The 21,267-nt window shown below is 31.2% G+C and overlaps 1 protein-coding gene across 6 annotated transcripts; it reads left to right on the forward strand.

Annotated features, from left to right (window-relative positions):
* The first annotated feature begins 218 nt into the window (after positions 1–218).
* On the forward strand, positions 219–21,190 carry LOC124432146 (ras-related protein Rab-37-like). Of its 6 annotated transcripts, XM_046980813.1 has the most exons (8): positions 219–754; positions 1,580–1,837; positions 4,724–4,834; positions 18,542–18,652; positions 18,834–18,942; positions 19,086–19,196; positions 19,638–19,779; positions 19,985–21,190. In XM_046980813.1, the coding sequence occupies exons 2-8, from the start codon at positions 1,583–1,585 to the stop codon at positions 20,100–20,102; spliced, it is 957 nt and encodes a 318-aa protein (XP_046836769.1). In that variant the 5' UTR covers positions 219–754; positions 1,580–1,582; the 3' UTR covers positions 20,103–21,190. The 6 variants fall into 6 exon arrangements, with proteins under 6 accessions (XP_046836769.1, XP_046837123.1, XP_046837211.1 ...); XM_046981167.1 differs by lacking the exon at positions 18,542–18,652 and having other exon boundaries at positions 221–754; XM_046981255.1 differs by lacking the exon at positions 219–754 and having other exon boundaries at positions 1,609–1,850.
* The last annotated feature ends 77 nt before the right edge of the window (positions 21,191–21,267 follow it).

Here is a 21,267-nt window from a genome sequence, read left to right on the forward strand (position 1 = left end):
GTTGTAAAGATTATGAAAATGTTCAAGGTTAAGTCGAAGATGTTCCTGAACCTACATCAACAAAGATGATATCGCCATAAGGCGATAAAAGTAAAGAGCGCGTGCCTCGTTCCTGGTGACATATGCGCGCACGCGTCTCTCCTCTCTCTCTCTCTCTCTCTCTCTCCTTCTCTCGTTCTCTCTCTTTTTCTCTTTTCGTGACGCGTTTGGCCTCGTATGACGTAATCCAGAGGTGTAAGCGCAACGAAAAGACTGACTAGTACGCCGTCGAGGATAGCGCGAACGTGGATGATTACTACGGGATGTCCTAGTTTCAGATTTCTAAGTGATTCTCCTTCTTTGCATTTAGTTGCTTTGGATTATCTTTAGAAACTCCGTGAACGTTTATTGATCTACTTTTGTCTGTTAAAAGCTTCAAACAATCGTTAGAATCCTTCTGTTAAGTGACATCGTGATCGTCTCGTGATTGTCACGTGACGTGATAAAAGTGACGGAAAAAAAGGCGTTCAAAGTTCGCCTTCGATTCGCTTGTGATTGATGAATATATAACAGTTTTGATATCTCTTCGCTAATGATCTTACAACTATGTATGGATGATTGTATGCAGTTTGCTGATGAAATTGATATTGAACAAGGATAACGACGTTCAAAGCAAAAACCGATTTACTAGTAGACTTTGACCGTTTTAAAATCTCTCTTCTCATTCTCACTCGTAAGGAAAGCCGTTGCTTTCAAGTATCTACGAGAATTTGAGGTAAGAATTTTTCTTTTATTATAAAAAGAAAATAATTATTTTATTTTCATAAGCGAGTTTGTTATATCAGGGTCGAGATTGTTGAAAGGGCGGATCTAGAGGGAGTTGAAGTAGCCTTCAATATAATTTCTTATTAAAACCTATATCAATCGATCGATAAGATCAATCGATTCGATAAGATCTAGGATCGAATACTACGTCCATTGTTTGTAATATCGTATTAAGAATTAAATCAACTTCTTATATGGACGTTAAGGGATGTTATTTTTGAAAAATTATTAATCTTCCATAATGTAATTTTGAAGTTGCATACTCATATTTACTAAATCTTAATTTCTTTTCGTCACTAATGTATCACAGTTTGTTTATATAATGAGTTATAATGTTTACTAAGATAGGTTATATTTAGTATAGTATAATTATACTAATATAAGTAGAATATAACAGTATAATAGTAAAATTATATAAGTATATTATTTATACTATAATATATATCTATAATTTCATTATACTATACTATACTACAAATATATATTAATATATAATATTTATAATATAATATATTATAAAATATGTGTAAATAGGATAATTATCTATGATGTATATGTTATAAGTTTCACATTATATAATGTTTTTGTTAAAAAGAAAATTCCATAAATTAATGAATATAATTTATAAAAATAACCGAGTAGTACGATCTCTTATCTCATTTTCTATTCTTAAAGTTTGGAATATCTAGAAGATTTGAACTTAAACTCACTCAAATTCAATATGATTTTTAATTGGATATTTTAATTACTTAACTAATTTATCATTAATGCCTAGGTTATGACCGGTGAAGGCTCAGTGGACGACAATGTCTTTGACATGGAAGTAAATGGATCTTCGAGAAGACTCACTCCTGTCGTTACAGAGCAACGTTCGGCTACAACTCCTTCCCCTACCGGTTATCGTGACTACAAACCACCAGCCGAGGTCTTGAGTAACAGCTATGGCACGACGTTTCACGCGAGTGGTGACTTCGATAGAGCGAGAGCCAACTTCAAGCGGGACCAAGAGAAGGAGGAAGATTTTGCGCACAAGGTCGGTGTTGCATGTATGTACTTACATACTACATGAATTAATCTTTTAAACACTTGTTTTCATTATTTTATTTTTTGTTATTAATATTTCTACGATCGATCATCCATTTATTTTTCAAAGTGAATTAATCAATGACATCGAATCGATTCGTTGATATTCGCTATATGAATCTTATTTCACAGAGGTTAAGTATACAAAAATTCTTACGTTTGAAAGATTCTAAAAATAACAATTTATTAATATATGAAAGAATCAGAAACTTAGTTTATACTTGTTAAGCATTTAGCAGGTTAATCAACAGTGGATAATTAAAAATAAGTGGATAAGTGGTTGGTAATCATTGTTCGATCGAGTAAGAAGATGAATAGCGATGTTTATTCTAGTTATGTTGACATGCTGCTAAACGTCCGACCGCTCCCGATCTACGTATTTACTTCCCACTCTCTTGACTTTATTCTTTACCTTTGCTTAAAATATTGATAGTACTAATCAAACTAAAGGAAGTTAGATAAGTTATCATTTTTGTTTTTTTTTTTTTGTTGAAAAAATAATTCGCTTTATTGAAACTTAATACTCGACCGATAAGATAGATAGCTTCGTCGATAATGCAGGAGACTTTAATTTTGAATCGGAAAATATGCAATCCATGAGGTACGACGATTATTACCATCTGCTTGTGTTAAAATGATGATCGATTATTATTTAATAATAAAATTTATTTATACATATATATGTATTAAAGCGTTTGTTATTTGGCAATTAGAAAAGGTTGTTAACTCGAAATGATCGTTCGAACTAGTCAAAAGCTATCGCAATGGACGTAGATATCTTTCATACGGCAGAACGTACACATACTCTCATATAAATACTCTCGAAAGTAGTCCTCGCTTTCACCAACGATATATAAAGCTGGTACTACGAGCAAAGGCGCCGTATTCGGTTGGCTATATATAACGCGAACCAAGTAGAAAACACGTTTGCCCATTAATAGTAATTACTTTGCCTTCTTAATTGACGGGGAAAACGTTCAGCGTAATTTACGTCCATTTCCGTACGTGTACTAAGGAACGCAAACTTTTCCCTGATGGTGTAAATCTTTGGATTGAAAATTTAATAAATAAATCGAATAATCGTTAAGAAAATTATTTTTATTTCAATTTTTATTAATATTTTAATTTTATAAATATGTTAATCGCTATTATGTTTTATAAAAAAAATAATTTGTATAACATTGTCATATCGTTTGTAACTTTTTTGTAAAAAATAAAAAGAAAGAAAAATTCTAATGCTATAGTTTTTTTTAATACATTTTAATACACCTTCTTTACTTTTTTTTTGGTAACCCATGTTTATTATATTCTTGAATGGATTTTACATAAATTTGAAATTTGATGATTCCTTATGGCAATTAATGCGTTCACCATCTATAACTTTCTACAACCCTTGATTGTATGTAAAAAAAATTACGTTATACAAAATTTATAACAAAATTTATATTAATATAATTATACTATAGTGAGAGTATAACTTATAAACAGAAAATATTAACTTGGAATATAAGCTAATTGTGATGAAGAAACAAGATAAGATTAAAAAAATATTAATATATATAAATATGTGATTTCAAAGTTGCATGACGTTATAAAGGATTAAGACAATTTGCGTTTATTACGAGAATCTCTTTCCGACACTATGACATAGGTAATGAAGTTCGAGAGTGGCGTATATCGAGAGCGAGAGTGAGAGTGAAAAGACAAAAGGAGGGCAATGAACTATGTTTCTCCGCCTCTAAACTAACATCAACTTATTTGTATGAGGTTTGGTTACAATCACCTTAGAGAATAACAAAATTTTTTTCGAGAAGATTTTTCACGGATCGATATTGATGCACATCAGACTAATTTTTGATCAAAGATAAGTGCAATAACTGATATCGCTTTGAAATAGATTTGGCAACATGACCGAGCTTAAAAAGAAAGAGAAAAAAAAATCTTGGTTCTATTACCGATTTTATCAATTTCGATAAGGAGCGTTCATGCGTGAAAACCAATACAGCATGAAGCCAAAAAAGAACTCGAGAGCTGGTAGGTACGATCGAAATTTTCGAGCTTGCATTTTGTTGTATCTGAACAAAATTCAATTTTTATATTATCATGTTAAATAAGAACATTCAGATGTTTCCTATTAAATTGTCCAGACGCTGTAATTATAATAATTAATCTCTATCGATATCTGATCATTTTCTCTTGTCTTTGTTGCTCCAAATATTTCATAATTACATTTAAATATATATATATATATATATATATATATATATATATATACAGGGTATAATAGAATTGCGCAATAAAACTTCAGGAATGCATTCCTCATATGTAAACAAGAAAATGAAGGATTTCTGGTTCCATATTAATAGAACCTATTTTTCTTTCTTATATATGAAAAATTCATTTCTGAAGCTTTATTGAGAAGTTTTGTTACACTCTGTGTATGTATGTGTTTATGTGTGTGTGTGTGTGTGTATGCATACATATAGGTATATATATAGGTATATATATATGCACATATAGGTATATATATATATGTATCTATATGTAAATTTTTTATCATATCGACATTTTTAAAAAGGTCAAATTTTTATATTATTATAAAACGTTTAGTTGTTCCCTTCAAAATTCTTTACATTCTTTATAATATAATAAATAAATTACTTCCTATACTAATATTACATTATTTTCTTTTATCATTTATGTTTGAATATGTATAAAATAAAATATCCGCTTTTTGTATCAAATAATTAATTATATTATGTATAATTATTTTTCAATTATTTGATAAATTTTAATTATTATAATGATTATTTATTGTATTTTTAATTCATTACAGACAATTCTTCTTGGAGACAGCGGAGTAGGTAAAACATCATTACTAGTTCAGTTTGACACTGGAAATTTTCAACCAGGAAACTTCGCGGCTACCGTTGGTATTGGCTTCACGGTATGTAACGTAGAGTTTAACTGGACACACTTGAGTATTGTTTAGTTTGTTTACTGCGAGCAAAGTCTTTTTAAGATCGCTTTCTCATCTAAATGCATTGTACGTACATATGTATATAAATATGTAACAAATCTTCGATGAGGATCGTTCGATTGATGTTTAGTATTACGAGCTATACAATGAGTTGATATAATAACACCATGCATACCTCTATACAAAATATGAAGATTTAAATAAAACTTTTCTAAATTCTAGTTTGTCATATTTTTACAAGATATTTTAGAAATATCTTATCTGTTTTGAATTCGCAAAAATTATTATTTCAACTGGAAATTATTATTGTGTGTGTGTGGGTTGATTTATAAATAAAATATTTATTATAATAAAATTGCAATTATTTACGAATTAAGGTAATATTTCCAATTGCTTTCTACAATACTTGAAGATTTTTTTAAGAATATTGAAGAAAAAGACATATATTCATACACACACACACTATTGCTCAGATCTATGGATATTCGAATTTTTAATATCCGAGTAATGTATCCGGATATTTGTTTAACTCTCGTTCAACGAATATTGAAGCATTTTGACACGACTACTGCATTGACCGCTTCACTATAATAGATACATATATCGCTTTAATATAAATAATGACACATTGAATTAGTCTTAGCAAGGATTGAGCACGCTATGAAAGGTTCTCTACGACAGTATAAATTGTAACGATTAAGAAATGGATTAAAATGACCCGGCATATCCAAGTATTTGGCTACTTGATAATACCCGATGCTTGATTTAAATTCGGATATTCAAATTTTTTTATGATTTACAATCTAGTATCTGTAAGGACGGATGTACACGTATTGATAAAATCGGTGTCGGTATCGATGACGAATCGATAATACTCATATTATACATACAATATTATGGTCAGGATGCATACGAGGTTGGCAGGACGACATTATTAAGAGGAACATCGATATGTCGGCGTGATATTGATGGGCCTCTTGATAAATACATCGATATCGGTGCGCAGAAAAGGTGCGCACTCGTTTTCTACTTCATCTATTAAAAGAATAGGTTCTTATTCTTTCATTCTTCTGTGTAACGGATTTGATATTGGTAGTTTATTGTGTAGAATCTTAGTATAGCAATTATTGGATAAAATGTTAATCAATTTCAAGTATGTTTACGTATTGATTTTATTTGTATTAGTAGAAAACAGAGTATGTTTGTGGGACAAAACAAATGAGCAATTCAAAAAACGAAAGATGAAAAATAAACTTTGATTTGAAGTCTACTCTTTTCGGACTCTTTCTCACAACTGGGCAGAAAGTCCAATTCAGACAGCGATCTTATTGGTATATATATAGTAATTCTGCTGATATTGTTACAGTATCGCCGCCAATACCGGTACGTATGCGCCCACCCTAAGGGCCAAGGGCACATGTATATGGGTGATGCAAAAGACAAATGATCACTATTGAAACAGAAATCTGCATATGGTTATTTATATGTGCCTTGTATGGGAGTGATGAAAAAGATAAAATCATAATAAATATGTTTATCATTTTTTGTTTCTCATACTTTTTTGTTTAATTGATAAATAATTGTCAAATCACATAATCACATTTGCCAAATCAATTAACTATACAAAATAAAAAGAAAAAATTTATAAAATTATATATATTGTACATTATTCAACGGCTATAAAAATTTTTGTCATTTAGTAATGTCAAGCTTAATTATTAAGGAAATTTATTTTAAATATAAAATATGAAGCATCAATCAAGTGCTTTGGCAATAAAATCAAAAAAAAATTTCTAAAGTGGAGTTAATCGCTTTGGCCTGTGAATATTAGAGATTAAACATATTTTTAATGACTCATTAATATATCTGGGAAATTAGATGATATTCCTTGACAGATCTATTAGCATCATCTTTCCGTCATGTTTATAAAACCTATTAAAATACATTTACCGTAGCTCTTAACGAAATTGCTCATTTATGGCCAATAATCCTGGATTTTTTCTAATATGTTATGATATATAATACGTAATATCTAATACGTAATGATATATTGTCATTAAACATTTGGTCACCAAGAGTTTCCTAGGTTACTGTTACCAACTCGTTACAGGGACACGTTAAACGAAAACTTGCATGAGTCCATTACATGAATTTATATATGATCGTTATATGAGTCCATTACATTAGCCTGTTACATGAACTCTTACATAGGCCCGTTTCAAAAATCCGTTACATTAGCCCGTTACAAAAGTCTGTTACATGAGCCCATACATGAGTCCATTATATAACCCTGTAGATGAGCTTATTACATGAGCCCGTACATGAGCCTGTACATGAGTTTCTACATTAGTACGTTACACAAGCTCATATATGAGCCCGTATATTAGTCCATGACATAAGATCGTACATAAGTCCGTGGAATGTGCACGTACATGAGCCCGTATATACTCAATACTTAAATTTAAATCCAAGTATCTGAATACTCAGATTCAGATTTCTACTCGAATTTCGAATCATTCGAATAATCTGATATTCGGACAATAAGAGGTTTAACACGCATAAACATACATATATACATATCTTTCTTTTCAATATTCTAGGTACTTATATCTTCTATGTTGAGTATATATATATATATATTATAAATATATACTTCTATATTGGGTGTGTATATATATATACACGGGATGAAGGAAAAATCTCCATACGAACAAAAATCCGTTTTTTTATTGTTTGCATTCTGGAATGATGAAAATCTACATTACATGTCAAATAACAAAATGCAAGTTTTAGAGAAAATCATGTTATAATGCGGGATCTGGACTGATAGGATTTCTTCATTGATGGAAACCTGAATGTGCATATATATTTGGTTTTAAAGGATCAGATCTTCATATAAATCCTAAATGACTTCCTTGCATTCTAGTAGCATGACGGGACATCACCTCACTAGCATGCAAGTGCGTCAATGGCTGGACCAGGAGCTCTATTCATAAAATAATTACGTATACGTAACTATTTCATGGTAAATAGCAAATAATAGTAACGGAAAATTTCCAGAACGAATGTCTTTGTGAGTCACAAATGCGTGCATGCTATTCTGTATACAATGCAAGGAATAGTTTATATTATAAGTTTCAGTGATGACAATTGAAAAAAGTAGTAAACAGCAAAAATAAACGTAGAAAAATATACAATTTTTTCAAAAATGGATTAGAAGATTTTATAATAAACGAACCGATTATTCTTTTATTTTCAATGTTTATATATTTGTATATATGTTTTTCTAACAATATACATTAATTAAAAAACAAAACCTTTCCGATCTTTTTTGCGTCATTTGCTGCATTTAAAATTTTAGTTATTTCATTCGACATATGGAATTTTTTAAGGTAAATAAAAATAGTAACTTTGTTTTTAGTAATTTAAGATCCTTATTTATATATTCTGTTAACTTAAAAAATTTAATAAAAGTTAATAAAAAAGTTAAAAATTATATTTAAGAAGTGATTAATATAAAATTGTAATTAAATATAATACAATATCTTTTCAAACAAATATATGTCATATAATATTTATGTATTTATTTATTTAGTTTTCTTTTCTTTTAATCGATATTTTTAGGAAGTATATATATTTTCCAATATATTATTTTGTCAAACGTAAATCAGTGCAACTGAAAGTGTATATGTTGCCTATTACAAATATTACACATTTATGTTCAATAATACCATCTCAGAAACATATGCGCATTTTCACTATTTGAATCATATGCATACGTAACATTACGAACAAGTTATAAAATAGAGCTCCAGCAAGTTTTCTGGCCATTGGATCGGTCAACATGGCTAGTAGAGTGGCTATCAAGGTCATTAGATCTTATGCCTATGAATTTTTATCTGTGAAAGCAACTGAGAGCTATGGAGTATCAAAAGAATATTACTCCTAAATATCGATCACATAAAGAAAAGAATCAAAGAAGTTCACAACTAAATACTAGGACATGTACTATTACATGTTCTCCGTGATTGGCTGTTCCGCGTTTGCTATGACTTGCAGGAAGGATATATCGAACATATATTGTAACGTATTTGTAACTGAAACTTGTGCTACCATTTGTATGGAAACATTTGTCTTACCCTGCACTTGTGTAGCTATATCACTTTGCTCTTTCATTCGACTGGTAAATTATGGAATAAGAAGATAGAAAAAACAATAAATTACTTGATCCATCATTTGCAATCGAGTATGTTTGGGTATAATGAAGTGATTTCATTTCTCTTCTCCCTTTCTTCTTCTTCTCTTATCCACAAAATTCTTGATAAGCGTCGTTAAATCGCGCATGAAACGTTCTCTTATTTTTATTCGAGGCTCTTAATACATAGATATATACCAAATAAGTACTTAGATACATTGTCAAAAATCAGATCATAATATTGTATATATTATATATGTATATAATCAATTTTATCTTGAAAATGTAAGGATTTTGATGTATTGAAGTGAATCTAGTATTTTCGGATGCAAGAAAGCGATTTAGATAGATTTCGAATTCGAGAAAGTTCATATAGGGGTTAAATAATCAAATAAAATATAAATGATTTTGTCATTATACAGTGTAATTATCATGGGCAACAATAGTGTACGCGTAAATAGCAATGGCGCTACGATATTCACTGAATTTCATACGACTGTCTCAGCGATAGACAACCAAATTCACTGAACTTCCTATGGCTGTATCAGCGATAGACAACCAAATTCACTGAACTTCCTATGGCTGTATCAGCGATAGACATAATTTTTATTAAAATTTATTTAACTTTAAAAGACGTTTGTTGGATGCTTTACAAAACATTGAAATTTCAACTTTAATAAAAACAACATAATACGAAGAAGAGCAAACATGGAATGCTGTACGTTGCCTTTTCTCTAAGTCGAAAGATTAAGCAATTTGAAAATCTTGTTATCATCAAAGAATCCACGTCACTCTCATAATGTTGTATGAAAAGAAGTGTTGAACATTATAAAAGTTAATCGGAATATAATATTCATAGAACTCGACTATGAAGAAAGCTGTGGCAGTTACTCCGACAATATAGAGAACTTCAACACCACAGCCGAAAAGATACAGAAAAAATTTGTTATATCATCAGAATTTCCGATGACGGAATTTTTAAGAATTTAGGTTTCAAAAATAAATTAAACGAACATTATCATTAATGGCATTGCCACATCGATAGAAAAAGTGCCATATATTTTTATTGCCGATGATTTCTTCCCTTTAAAATCTTGTTTAATGAAACCATATAGCGACAATCAAATGAAGGGCTAGAACAAGCATTTAACTATCGATTTTCTAAAGTATGTTGGGTCGTAGAAAATGCATGTGGTATAATATTTTGATATACTGTCTTCAACAGTTAGAGTCTTAAGAAAGTCTATTTTGAAGTATCAATACGGCATCCTATATATAGATAGTACATGTATATTGTATAATATATATAATATACAAATAATAATATAATATGTAATATATAATAATTGGATTATATTATATATTAATATATAATAATATATAATATATAACAGAGAGAGAGAAAGAGAGAGAGAGAGAGAGAGAGAGAGAGAGAGAGAGAGAGAGAGAGAGAGCGTATTATGATAATACTATATGTAGATAAAATGTATTTTTTTATTATTACAGATGAACTATTATATATATTTTTTTAAACACATTATATAGATAAATGTATAATCTTAGAGCTAGCCATATGTAATAGAATGGGTGTTTAGAAGAAGGGCATATATTACGTTTTGTAAAATTTACTGAAAAATGTAAGAATAATTCATTGCTTACTGTAGCAATTAAAAAAACAGCTGATGTAACATAAGCCATTATTCCACTTTGAAAAATATATAATAATCCAATAATGAGAAAGTAGTTTGATAATCGCAAATACAAAATTGTGTATAAAAATCGTTATTTTCGATATTGGTATGTATCAATTTTTCAGAAAGAATAAAAATAATTTTTTTTTTAATGAATGCATTAAGAATATGAACCATATTATTTTAATAATATTAATAATATTAAGATAACATGGAATAAAATTTTATAACGTATAAATATAAAATATAAAGTATAAACCTATAAAAATAAATATAAAATATTAACCTATAAATATAAAGTATAATGTTCAAAATCTCTTTTCAAAAAATTTGTAAGAAGTGCTTTTTTTCTAAATACTCATTCAATTATCGTTTAATTAATTAGAAGAACATTTCGAATGAACAATTCTTCACAGAAAAGGAATATTAAATGTCGATGGAAAAAGTCATTAGAAAAAAACAAACGTTGCAAACGTATATAGAATTTTAATGATGAAAACAAATGGGATGATCGGTAGGAAATCTATTCGAAAAAGAAGATCGAGTCTCAATGAGAAGATCTTTAAAAGCAGGAGGTATCGTGTTTTGAACTTTTTGTTCGTACCTACGTGTGCCAGCGAATTCACGAACTCGTATTTCTCTCTCTCTCTCTCTCTCTCTCTCTCTCTCTCTCTCTCTCGCTCTCTTCTTTCCTTTGACTCATTTCTTTTTACATTCTCCTCTCCGTTCTGCTTATTCGATCTTCGACGTTCCTTATACACAACTAATATTTATACTCACGTGTATCATCCAATAAGCATAATGCATTGCACATAAGTTCTTCTTTATTCATATATGTATGTATTCTCAATGAGCGGATCTTTTCTTTTCGAATTCGTCAGTTTTCCACGGAATTCCTATGGGACAGAGGAATCTTCTCCTGTTTTTAATTTTCATAAATACAAAATCTTTTACGTATCTGTATGCAACTGAGGTATTCGGCTACTTTTATACAAATCGCGTATAAGATGTACAAGGTCCGATGACAAGTGTTCTTTCCTCTTTTTTCTTGAAAAAGAAGATCGATCGACGAATGATTGTAACGAGAGGACAACGAGATTAAACCGATACTCCTTGAGAAACAAACTTCTCTCGATAATTCCTCTCGATAACTTATATAAGTACGTACATACTTATATACGTTATAGGAAGAGAAAACTGATTGAGTGGATTTTTAGAATGATATATGCCTTTGAAATTGATCATAGATATAATATACACGTACTAAGATGTTTACATCACAGAAATTTTATTTATGTATATGCTTTAGTAGAAATAACTTTACTAACAATTATTTATATATTATAGGCATGTATATAGTGAGAGAACTATGCCCTTGAATGAATTTTTTAGATGGTATATGTCTCTGAAACGAATCAAAGATACAATATATGCTTATATTGAGATATTTAGATAGTAGAAGTTCTATTTCAACAAAAAAGTATATTATATATAACGATTTTTATTAAAAGTTATTTAAATATTCTGTAAAAACTGATCCAATAAACTTTTCTTATAGCTTCTATTCTTGAAACGAATCGAATATACAATATATATCCATTATGATATTTAGATCTCTAAAGCTTTATCTAAACATATTTGTTTTAATACAAATTTTCTATCTATAATGATTTTTTCTTTAAAAATTGAGTGGATTTTTCGAATGTCTATTTTTAAAACATATCAGAAATATAATACAGATTATAGAATTTCTATCTAAACGTATACCTTATAAAACTTATCTTATCAACAATAATTTGTCCTAGAAACGATCGTTTCCCGGGCAGTTTTTTTAAGGTTCCTTCTAAGAACTGGCGGGAGTTTCGAACGAGATCGATATCGATTTGCACGTATGGTTTCTCTTTTGTTCTAGGCTGCTTTTTAGTGCTTTTCCTACCGGTGATTTTACTCTTCCGGGCCAGTCCAAAACCTGTTGCCATGAGAAGATGAAAGCACGTCAAATGTATATATTTATGTAAGAGAGAGAGAGAGAGAGGGAGAGAGAAAGAGAGAGAGAGAGAGAGAGAGGGAGAGAGAAAGAGAGAGAGAGAGAGAAAGGGTAGAGAGAGAGAGAATAACGCGCCGGCGCAAACGAGGAACAGGCGCACACTCAGCATGTCACCATAGAAACGCTGAAGGCTCCTGGTAGCCACGAACACAACGTTGGTGCGAGCACAGACTCTTTCTCTCTCTCTCTCTCTCTCTCTCTCTCTCTCTCTCTCTCTCTCTCTCTCTCTCTCTCTCTCTCTCTATATATATATATATATATATATATATATATATATATATATATACACACCTCTCTCTCAATATTCCTCAACAATTTCTACAAGTGTGTTCGTGAATGTTGCCGATGTGCTTGTGTGCAACAGCTTCCCTCCTCTTCATTCGCCTCTTCACGGCCTTCAGGTGGTACTCCACTAGGGGGTAGAAAATCCCTCGAATCGCTTGACAGTGCCAAAGCTTTCATCGTAGTTACTAGAAGAGACATCGCGAGAGTAAGATAGTGTGAACATTGTATGTTGAAGAGATCAAAGAACTGTTTTTTCTTTTTCTTCTTCTTATTTAAATTAACTTTTATTAAAATTTTCAAAACATACGAAGATCACGCTGAAAAAACTAGGCAAGATTTTATCGACTTTATTGAAAATCGAGTTCTCTTAATAAGTCGATGTAACATTAATCTTTGTCGTTTTTTGTCTCTGGAGTAGGTGAGTTTCTTCAAAGTTTTTATGATATTTCAAGAATTTCTAATTAATTTTCATTTGCTTCTCTTTTTTCCTTTTCTTTCGTTCGTTTATATTTCAAATCCTATACGTTCGAGGAATGATAATTTTTTTGTAATGAATTGAATGATAATTAATTTATAAGTATATCAAATATCAAGGACAAAAACGTAAGGAATTAAAATGAAATTGTTTTAAAAGAAAAATGAAAGACTTTGACAATAATAGAATTCGTAAAATTTCTTAAACAAATTTATGATGGAAATTATAATAGAATTTATCTAGCATATAATAAAGAAATATCATTTCGTTTCGCTCTCTTTGATAAACCGTGAAGATAATACATGCGCGTAAAAGTGTCATCGTGAGAAACGCGACAGAAACGAACGAAAGAGAAAGAACGTACGTATCAAAGCTAGAGTAATGATACTCCAACTGTAGCTGTTATTAATCTTGTGAAATAGGTACCTACTACTAGACACGTTTATAAATGTATATATGTATATATATATATATATATATATATATATATGTATCATTTGTATATGTGTATATGCATATATGTATATATATATGTATCGTTTGATCATTTTTGCCATTGTGAGATGATGTTATTTTTATCGAGTTCATTTGTCATGCAATTACATCCGTATATATACACATCCACACACATATAAATATATATAGATATATATACTGCAAACGTCGTATCCAACACACTTTATAATTTATGTCGATTTTATCTTTCGATACATGGCGTCTGTATCCGTAATAACCTATTAAGAGTGGATATATTACCTCATTAAACATTCAATATGGCTTTTGTAAAAAGTCTAAAAGAAAAAAATGCATTACTTTCCCATTCGTTGAAGTAAAGAACGATGTTTCGTTAAAATTGTTGGGCCGAAAAGATGGCGTCTTGTCTGCGTATATCGGGTATTTCAGTTTTCTTTGATCTTTGAGCATCTTACCGAAGAAGAAACAAGCAACGAATATTTATTGAATATACAATTTTATCGGTCTTTTGCTAATTTTTCTTTGCAAATCTCCCGCTGTGAAGATGGACGCTGAGGGCAAACGATCGACGTAAAGGCGACGTTCAAAAAAAACGATATAGATGCGCGCGCATCGTCGATTCGATTGGTTCTTTTTCTTGCTCTGTGTTGATCACGTGACTTCTCTTCTTTCTCTTTTTTCTCTTTCTTTTTCTCTCTTGTACTTATTAAAAGAAAAAAAGGTTTTTTCTTAAAATGAACAAATAATATAGGTGAAACTAATTAATAAAAATGTTATTCAAATATCGTATCACCTATATAATAAAATGATACCGAACTTGGCAATTACAACGTGATGATATCGAAAAAGAAGGGAATCTTTTTGTGATGTCCATGGTAAAGAGAATCGATCTTTAAAGGAACTATAATAGCGATAAGAGTTAATTTCATTGGAAGAAGTTCGATATAAGCTTCGTAAAAATCTAAGAAATAAGAAGAGGAACATCTAAAAAAGACGAGGGAGAAGAGAAAAGCCAGAAAGATATGATAGTGGAAAGAGAGAGAGAGAGAGAGAGAGAGAGAGAGAGAGAGAGGAATTCCTGCTTTTTCGATAAGTTTTTCCACTCTAGATATTATTTCTCTGCGTCGTTGTAAAGAAAATCCTTCAATTTCATTTATGCTTCGTGATTTTCTTTCGATTTATAATTTAGTTTCTCGTTTGTTTTGATTCAAAAAAAAAAAAATAGAGAGAATCTTCTTTTACCATTCTTTCTTGTATTTTTAATTCCGCAAAAAACCGATAAAAAGAATATTAACTTATTAATTGTATCAAGTTAAAAATTGCAGAAAAATTTTAATTATAAGTAATCGAGATAGATGACAAAGCAATCTACGAGAAAGAAGAGATTCGAGGGACAAGTTATGGAAAATAGTCTGAACGGAGTCGATCTATTTAAAGTAACTCGCGCGAGCACACCGAAGATACGTAACACTTGTTCAAACGCATCTCGAAATTCTCAGCGCGATAAATAAACGCGATAGTTGTTCTATTTGATAAAATTGTTCTATGAAAAGACCAGTTACGTACGATATCGTATAAATATATGTTTTCGTGTCCACGAACATACATATATATTTTCAACAAATATTAAATATCTTCATAAATGGTATAAATTTACTGTTTTAAATATGTTCTGTGAAAATGTGTTTAGTGAAGTGTCTAGCGTGCCAGTCTACGGATCCTTCGCTCTTCGTCGCGTCACTGTTCCGGCGTAGGTTCGAATCCCGTTCGCCACGTGTTTATAATATTCTCTCTCTCTCCCCTCTTTCTCCTACTCCCAAGGTACGATTTTTTCTTTCTTTCTTCTTCTGCTTGTATACGGATAACTCTCTGTTTATTTGTAAACAGAACGGGAATTTGTATATCTATTTGTGTAGAGTGGGGGGAGAGGGGTTATGTATGCTATATATTATATTTATTTATTAGTAGTGAGGTAAAACTCATTTTCTTGGGTAAGTTTTAAGTTCTCCTCCCCCTCTTCATTTCGAAACTTCTCTATTCCCCCTCTCCTCCCTCCTGCTTTGGTTCTTTGTACATCTAAAAAGAGGTTCCTTCCCCCCTGTGTCTCTCTCTTATTAAATATGATATAACATTAGTATATTATTAGCTAGTGCGCGCAGTGTGTCTTGTAATATCCCCATATTAAGCATTTCCCCCGCGCACGCGCGCTCTCTTCTTCCCCCGTCCAATAGTTTCACACAATGATGATACTCTATAAGTTTGCCGAGATTCTGACGATCGAACTCCCTTCAATGGGAGATCTCGTTGAATCGATGAAACCTTCGCAACTGCAGTCATAGTTACTCTGAGTGTGAAAAATGTTGAAACCTTACAAGAGGGGGAGAGTAGAAGAGAGGAGAGGCGGGATGAAAATTTATATTTTTCTGTTTTTTATAAAAGCGTACAACTTGGTAAACTAATAACGAATAGAGAATTTTATTACAATTTGTGTGTTGTGTGTGTGATGCCTTTAAAGAAACCGAGGATAAAAGAATATTAATGTATTATTTGTATCATGTTCATACAATTAAATGTGGTAAACTTCGTTGATGGATACAAAATTAGTACGATAGAAAAATAATTCTATCACTTTGTTATACACTTTTTACTATGAAATTAAAGTGCTCTAATAATTTTTCTTTTTTATATCGTATCTAATAGAAATATTTTTTCTTATTTTAACGCGTGAGAAAAGTTTAATTATTATAAATCTTTTTTGTTATTAAATTATAATGAAAGATTTCATCTCATAATAACTTTTTTCGATGAAAATATAAGTTCGTAATTCATGCTTAGAAATCACTTAGCCTATTTTATTTCATTTCATTTCATTTTATTCATACGTCATACAGATACATTCTGTTCGAGGTAATATTATGAATGGCGCCACCAATCGGATCATACCCGTTTACCATCCCTTAAGAAGCTTAATTTACGCTAAGCACTAAAGGGTCTCTTACGAACGACAGGTGTAATATAAGTCGATCCAAAGTAGTAGATTGAATTGCTTCCGCTTTATATCAATGCTGTTTCGAGTCGATCCAACTTTGGATGACTGGGGGTCTTTGGGTGATGGGACTTTAAAATATTTTTCGCACGAGCCTCTCATTATTCATCTCATTATCAAGAAAGAGACATAACAAAAAAATATTCAATATTTATCACAACACTTTACCAAGGTTTTTATGTTATATGACTGAAAAGGTTACTCAACAGTTTGGGACAGGTATTTGATATTAAAATGAAAAACTATTAACACGTGATCTTAGATGGAAGAAACAGAAAAAAGAAAAGAAAAGAAAAAATAGATATTCAACAATAGTAAACCGAAAGATTGTTATCTTACTGTAAGCACCCAAAAATCTTATGGTTTCGGTAATATCTTTGAAGGAACTTTCACTCGGTCGGCCTTTGTCTGTTAGGGAGTCGCAGTTTGTAGCAAGAGAAAGAAGAAAAGGAGAAAAAGGAAAAGGAGAAGAAGTACGAGGAGAGAAATACGAAGAAGCTCGTTCTCGGTAGAACGGGTCCCGATTACGTCTGGAGTTGAATGACCCTTAGGTTGTGTGGCAGGAGGTACAAAGAGAGTGAACGAGAGAGAGAGAGAGAGAGAGAGAGAGAGAGAGAGAGAGAGAGAGAGAGAAAGAGAGAGAGAGAGAGAGAGAGAGAGAAGAGAGAAAGCAAGAGAAGGAGAGAAGAAAGTCGAAGAAAAGCAAGAGTAAAGCAAGGGCACGAGACAACGACGAAGATCAAGACGATCAAGAGGAGTAAGAGGAGAACAAGGAAGACGACGAAGACGACGACGGCAAGGAGTGGCTGAGAAGAAGAAGAGCAAATTGGTGCTTCCGGTAACAGGGGTCCATGAGTACCGTGGAGGAAAGCGTGCGTAACGTGACAAAACGTAACAAGCTTAGTTCACGTTGTGGCACGAGCGAGCCGACCGATTGGAGCAGCTCGACTACTCCCACCAGTGATACATGGGACCCAGTCCAGGTGGTCCCCACCGCCGAGACATCGAGATTCTCGTCCGCCTCTCTCAGGACCCAGGATCCGTTGGGCCTTCCGAGCCGTCGCTTCGACAACCTCGACTCGACCGCTCAGCAAGCCACACCCGATCAAGTTGACTTCTTCTTCAAGGTCCTCCTTTTTTATTCTTTCTTTCTATTTTTTCATATTATACTTAAATATCTATATGCCATTGAGAACCCGGCAATTACCGTAAAATGAAAAAATACTGTAGAAGGATATCATTTGGTAACGATAATGATTCTGGAATAAATTTGGAAAAGAAACTTTCTTTTTATACTGATTCAACTGTAACGATATGTTATAAGGATGATTAAATATATGTACAATATATATATTTTTTCTTTACCAATCCTAAAATCGACTCTTTCCTTCTTCGTTATCTTTTCATCGAGATAATTCTTCCTTATTTCTTATTTTATCCTATCACTTTCATATACTTCAGGTTATGCTATTGGGCGACAGTGGAGTCGGAAAGACCTGCCTACTTACTCGTTTTCGCGATGGTCGTTTCTTATCTGGAAACTACATAACTACCGTCGGCATTGATTTCAGGGTGAGAAGTAGATTCCATCCTGTGTATCGTATGACGATCTTCAATATTTTCCATTTTTAAACAAAATTCAAATCGATGGGAAAGCGATCCTCATCGCGTTGTTCGTACATTAGACAAATTTAATGAAAAAATAATTAGAACAATGAATTTTAATAATCAACGATTTCATTTTCTATTTTAGAACAAGATCGTTACTGTCGATGAAACAAGAGTGAAATTGCAGATTTGGGATACCGCCGGACAGGAAAGATTTCGTAGCGTGACTCACGCGTACTACAGAGACGCTCATGGTACTATTGCAATTATTATTATTGTCCTTGTTATTTCGTAGAAAAATCGTCCCTTTACGGTGAGGTTAAAGCAAAAAAAAAGATCTCTCCTAGCTGTTTATCGCCTTTGTTAATAAACGTAACACGTTTGTGACTGTTTTCAGCTCTTCTATTGCTGTACGACGTAACGAACAAGACGAGCTTTGATAATATCAGGGCCTGGCTCAGCGAGATCCGGGAACATGCCAATGAGGACGTTGTTATCATGTTGCTCGGTAATTCTTCATGATTATTATTTTTATTATTATCATCATCACAATCATTATTATTATTATAAATGGAGTAGAGAATTATTATCCGTTAGCTCTCTGTAATATAATTTTTTTTCTATCTACAAGAAAATTATGTAATGTGAAATAATGTAAGTTATAGTTTTATTTGTTATTAATATAATTATACTTTAATAATTACAACTTATATTTTAAAAGCATTTCAAAATATATTTGGATATGAAGTAACAACTAATTTGTGACGATAAAATAAAATAAAATAAAAAAATAGATACGTAAGTGTTTAGCTTCAAAGTTATATGATGTTATAGAGGGTTAAGATCGTAAGCTAACAAATGTATCTCAGTTATAATGATTAATCAGAGTTTCCATCACTCCATCGATCTAAATATTCTGCTCCGCACTGTTGACTGGATCGAATTACAGGCAACAAATCAGATTGTGGACAGGAACGAATGGTCAAGACAGAAGACGGCGAAAGATTGGCGCAAGAGTACAAAGTTCCTTTCATGGAAACCTCCGCCAAGACCGGACTCAACGTCGAATTGGCATTTCTCGCGGTAGCTAGGTATGTACCTACTTTGTTTTTATATAAGGAAGAGATAAATAATTAGATAAAAATAGATAAATTCTTTTTTTTTTCTTTTTTATTTTAATTCTTCAATTAACGACTCTTTTAAATTTTTAAATTCATCGATTAGAATCTGTTAATCCAAATGAAAATGTAAAAATGTATTAGTCTAGTTAAAAATGTGTTTCTATCGATTTTGTAGAGAATTGAAAGCTAGAAAGAGCAGTGACCCAGACGATACGAAATTCAATGTACAGGATTATGTGCGTCAACAATCAAAACGAAGTTCTTGCTTCAACTCTAATTGTTTGACAACCTAAACTTGATCGCGGCATAATTATAGACCCTCGCTCGTAAATCTTTTTAATCGTTTGGATTGGCGGAACGATGGAATGGAAACCGGAACTGGTTGGCTGTTGAATTGTGATATGGTATTTTCATTAATTCGAACACAACGGACTATGAGCACATAAAAAAGTAATGAAATTTATTTTGATTTCCATTTCGTTTATGAATTAAAAAAAGCAATAACAAAAAATAGAAATCAAAAAGAAAGAAAAAAAATAGAAATGATGATAGATCTCGTCAAGATGTATAATTTGGAATTTATATATAGATTAAATCAAGATAAGATAATCAAGCAAAATCACTACAAGCTAAAATCTAGTTTCTTCAAAAAAAGAAAGAAAAGAAATTACAAGGAATGACCCGACTTGACACAATTCGTTGCAAAATTTTGATATAATAGAAAATTTTGTCGTTAATCGCACAAAATGATTAGAAACAAAAAAAGAAGTGAATCAGTTGTATTCGTTTTGTTAGATATTGTTTTTTCGATCGACGATCGTTGATTTGAACATAATTTATTATTTATAAAGAAGTTATGCTGAGATGAAAATTTGTAAAAATTATCTACAATTTTGAAACATCGTACGTTGACTATAAGAATTACTAGAAACACATAGGATGTAGTATACTTTTCGAAAAATTTCGATGCATTTATGGTCCAAATAGTTAACAGAACGATTAACGAGCTTATAATATCATTTTTCAATAAGAAATTTTTGATACCACCTTGAATACTATTTTTTCAAATCTTGGTGATTTTTAAACACGGACATTTGCTCAAACGAATAGTATAGATGATGATTAAGATTTTTTAAATATTTTTTTAACAAATCAAATATACGAATAATTTTATTGATCTCGTTTTTATTAATTTTATGATAAATCCATCGTTGAATACGAGCATGTTGTATCTGGACAAAAGAAATGTGCATCATATAAGTTATAAGATATACATATAAATTGTAAATATACAAAGTGTATGTTAAACGTGTACAAAAGATAACAAACAATGTATGATAATGTAAGGTCGAAGAATAAAGAATGATCAAAAAATTGCAAATATTGGTTTCATTTTTCTTTTTATATAACAAATACATTTTCTCTTTTCAAAATAATCGTTGTATGCTATATTTTTCT

This window comes from Vespa crabro, chromosome 1 (assembly GCF_910589235.1).
Source record: "Vespa crabro chromosome 1, iyVesCrab1.2, whole genome shotgun sequence".
Lineage (NCBI taxonomy): Eukaryota > Metazoa > Arthropoda > Insecta > Hymenoptera > Vespidae > Vespa > Vespa crabro.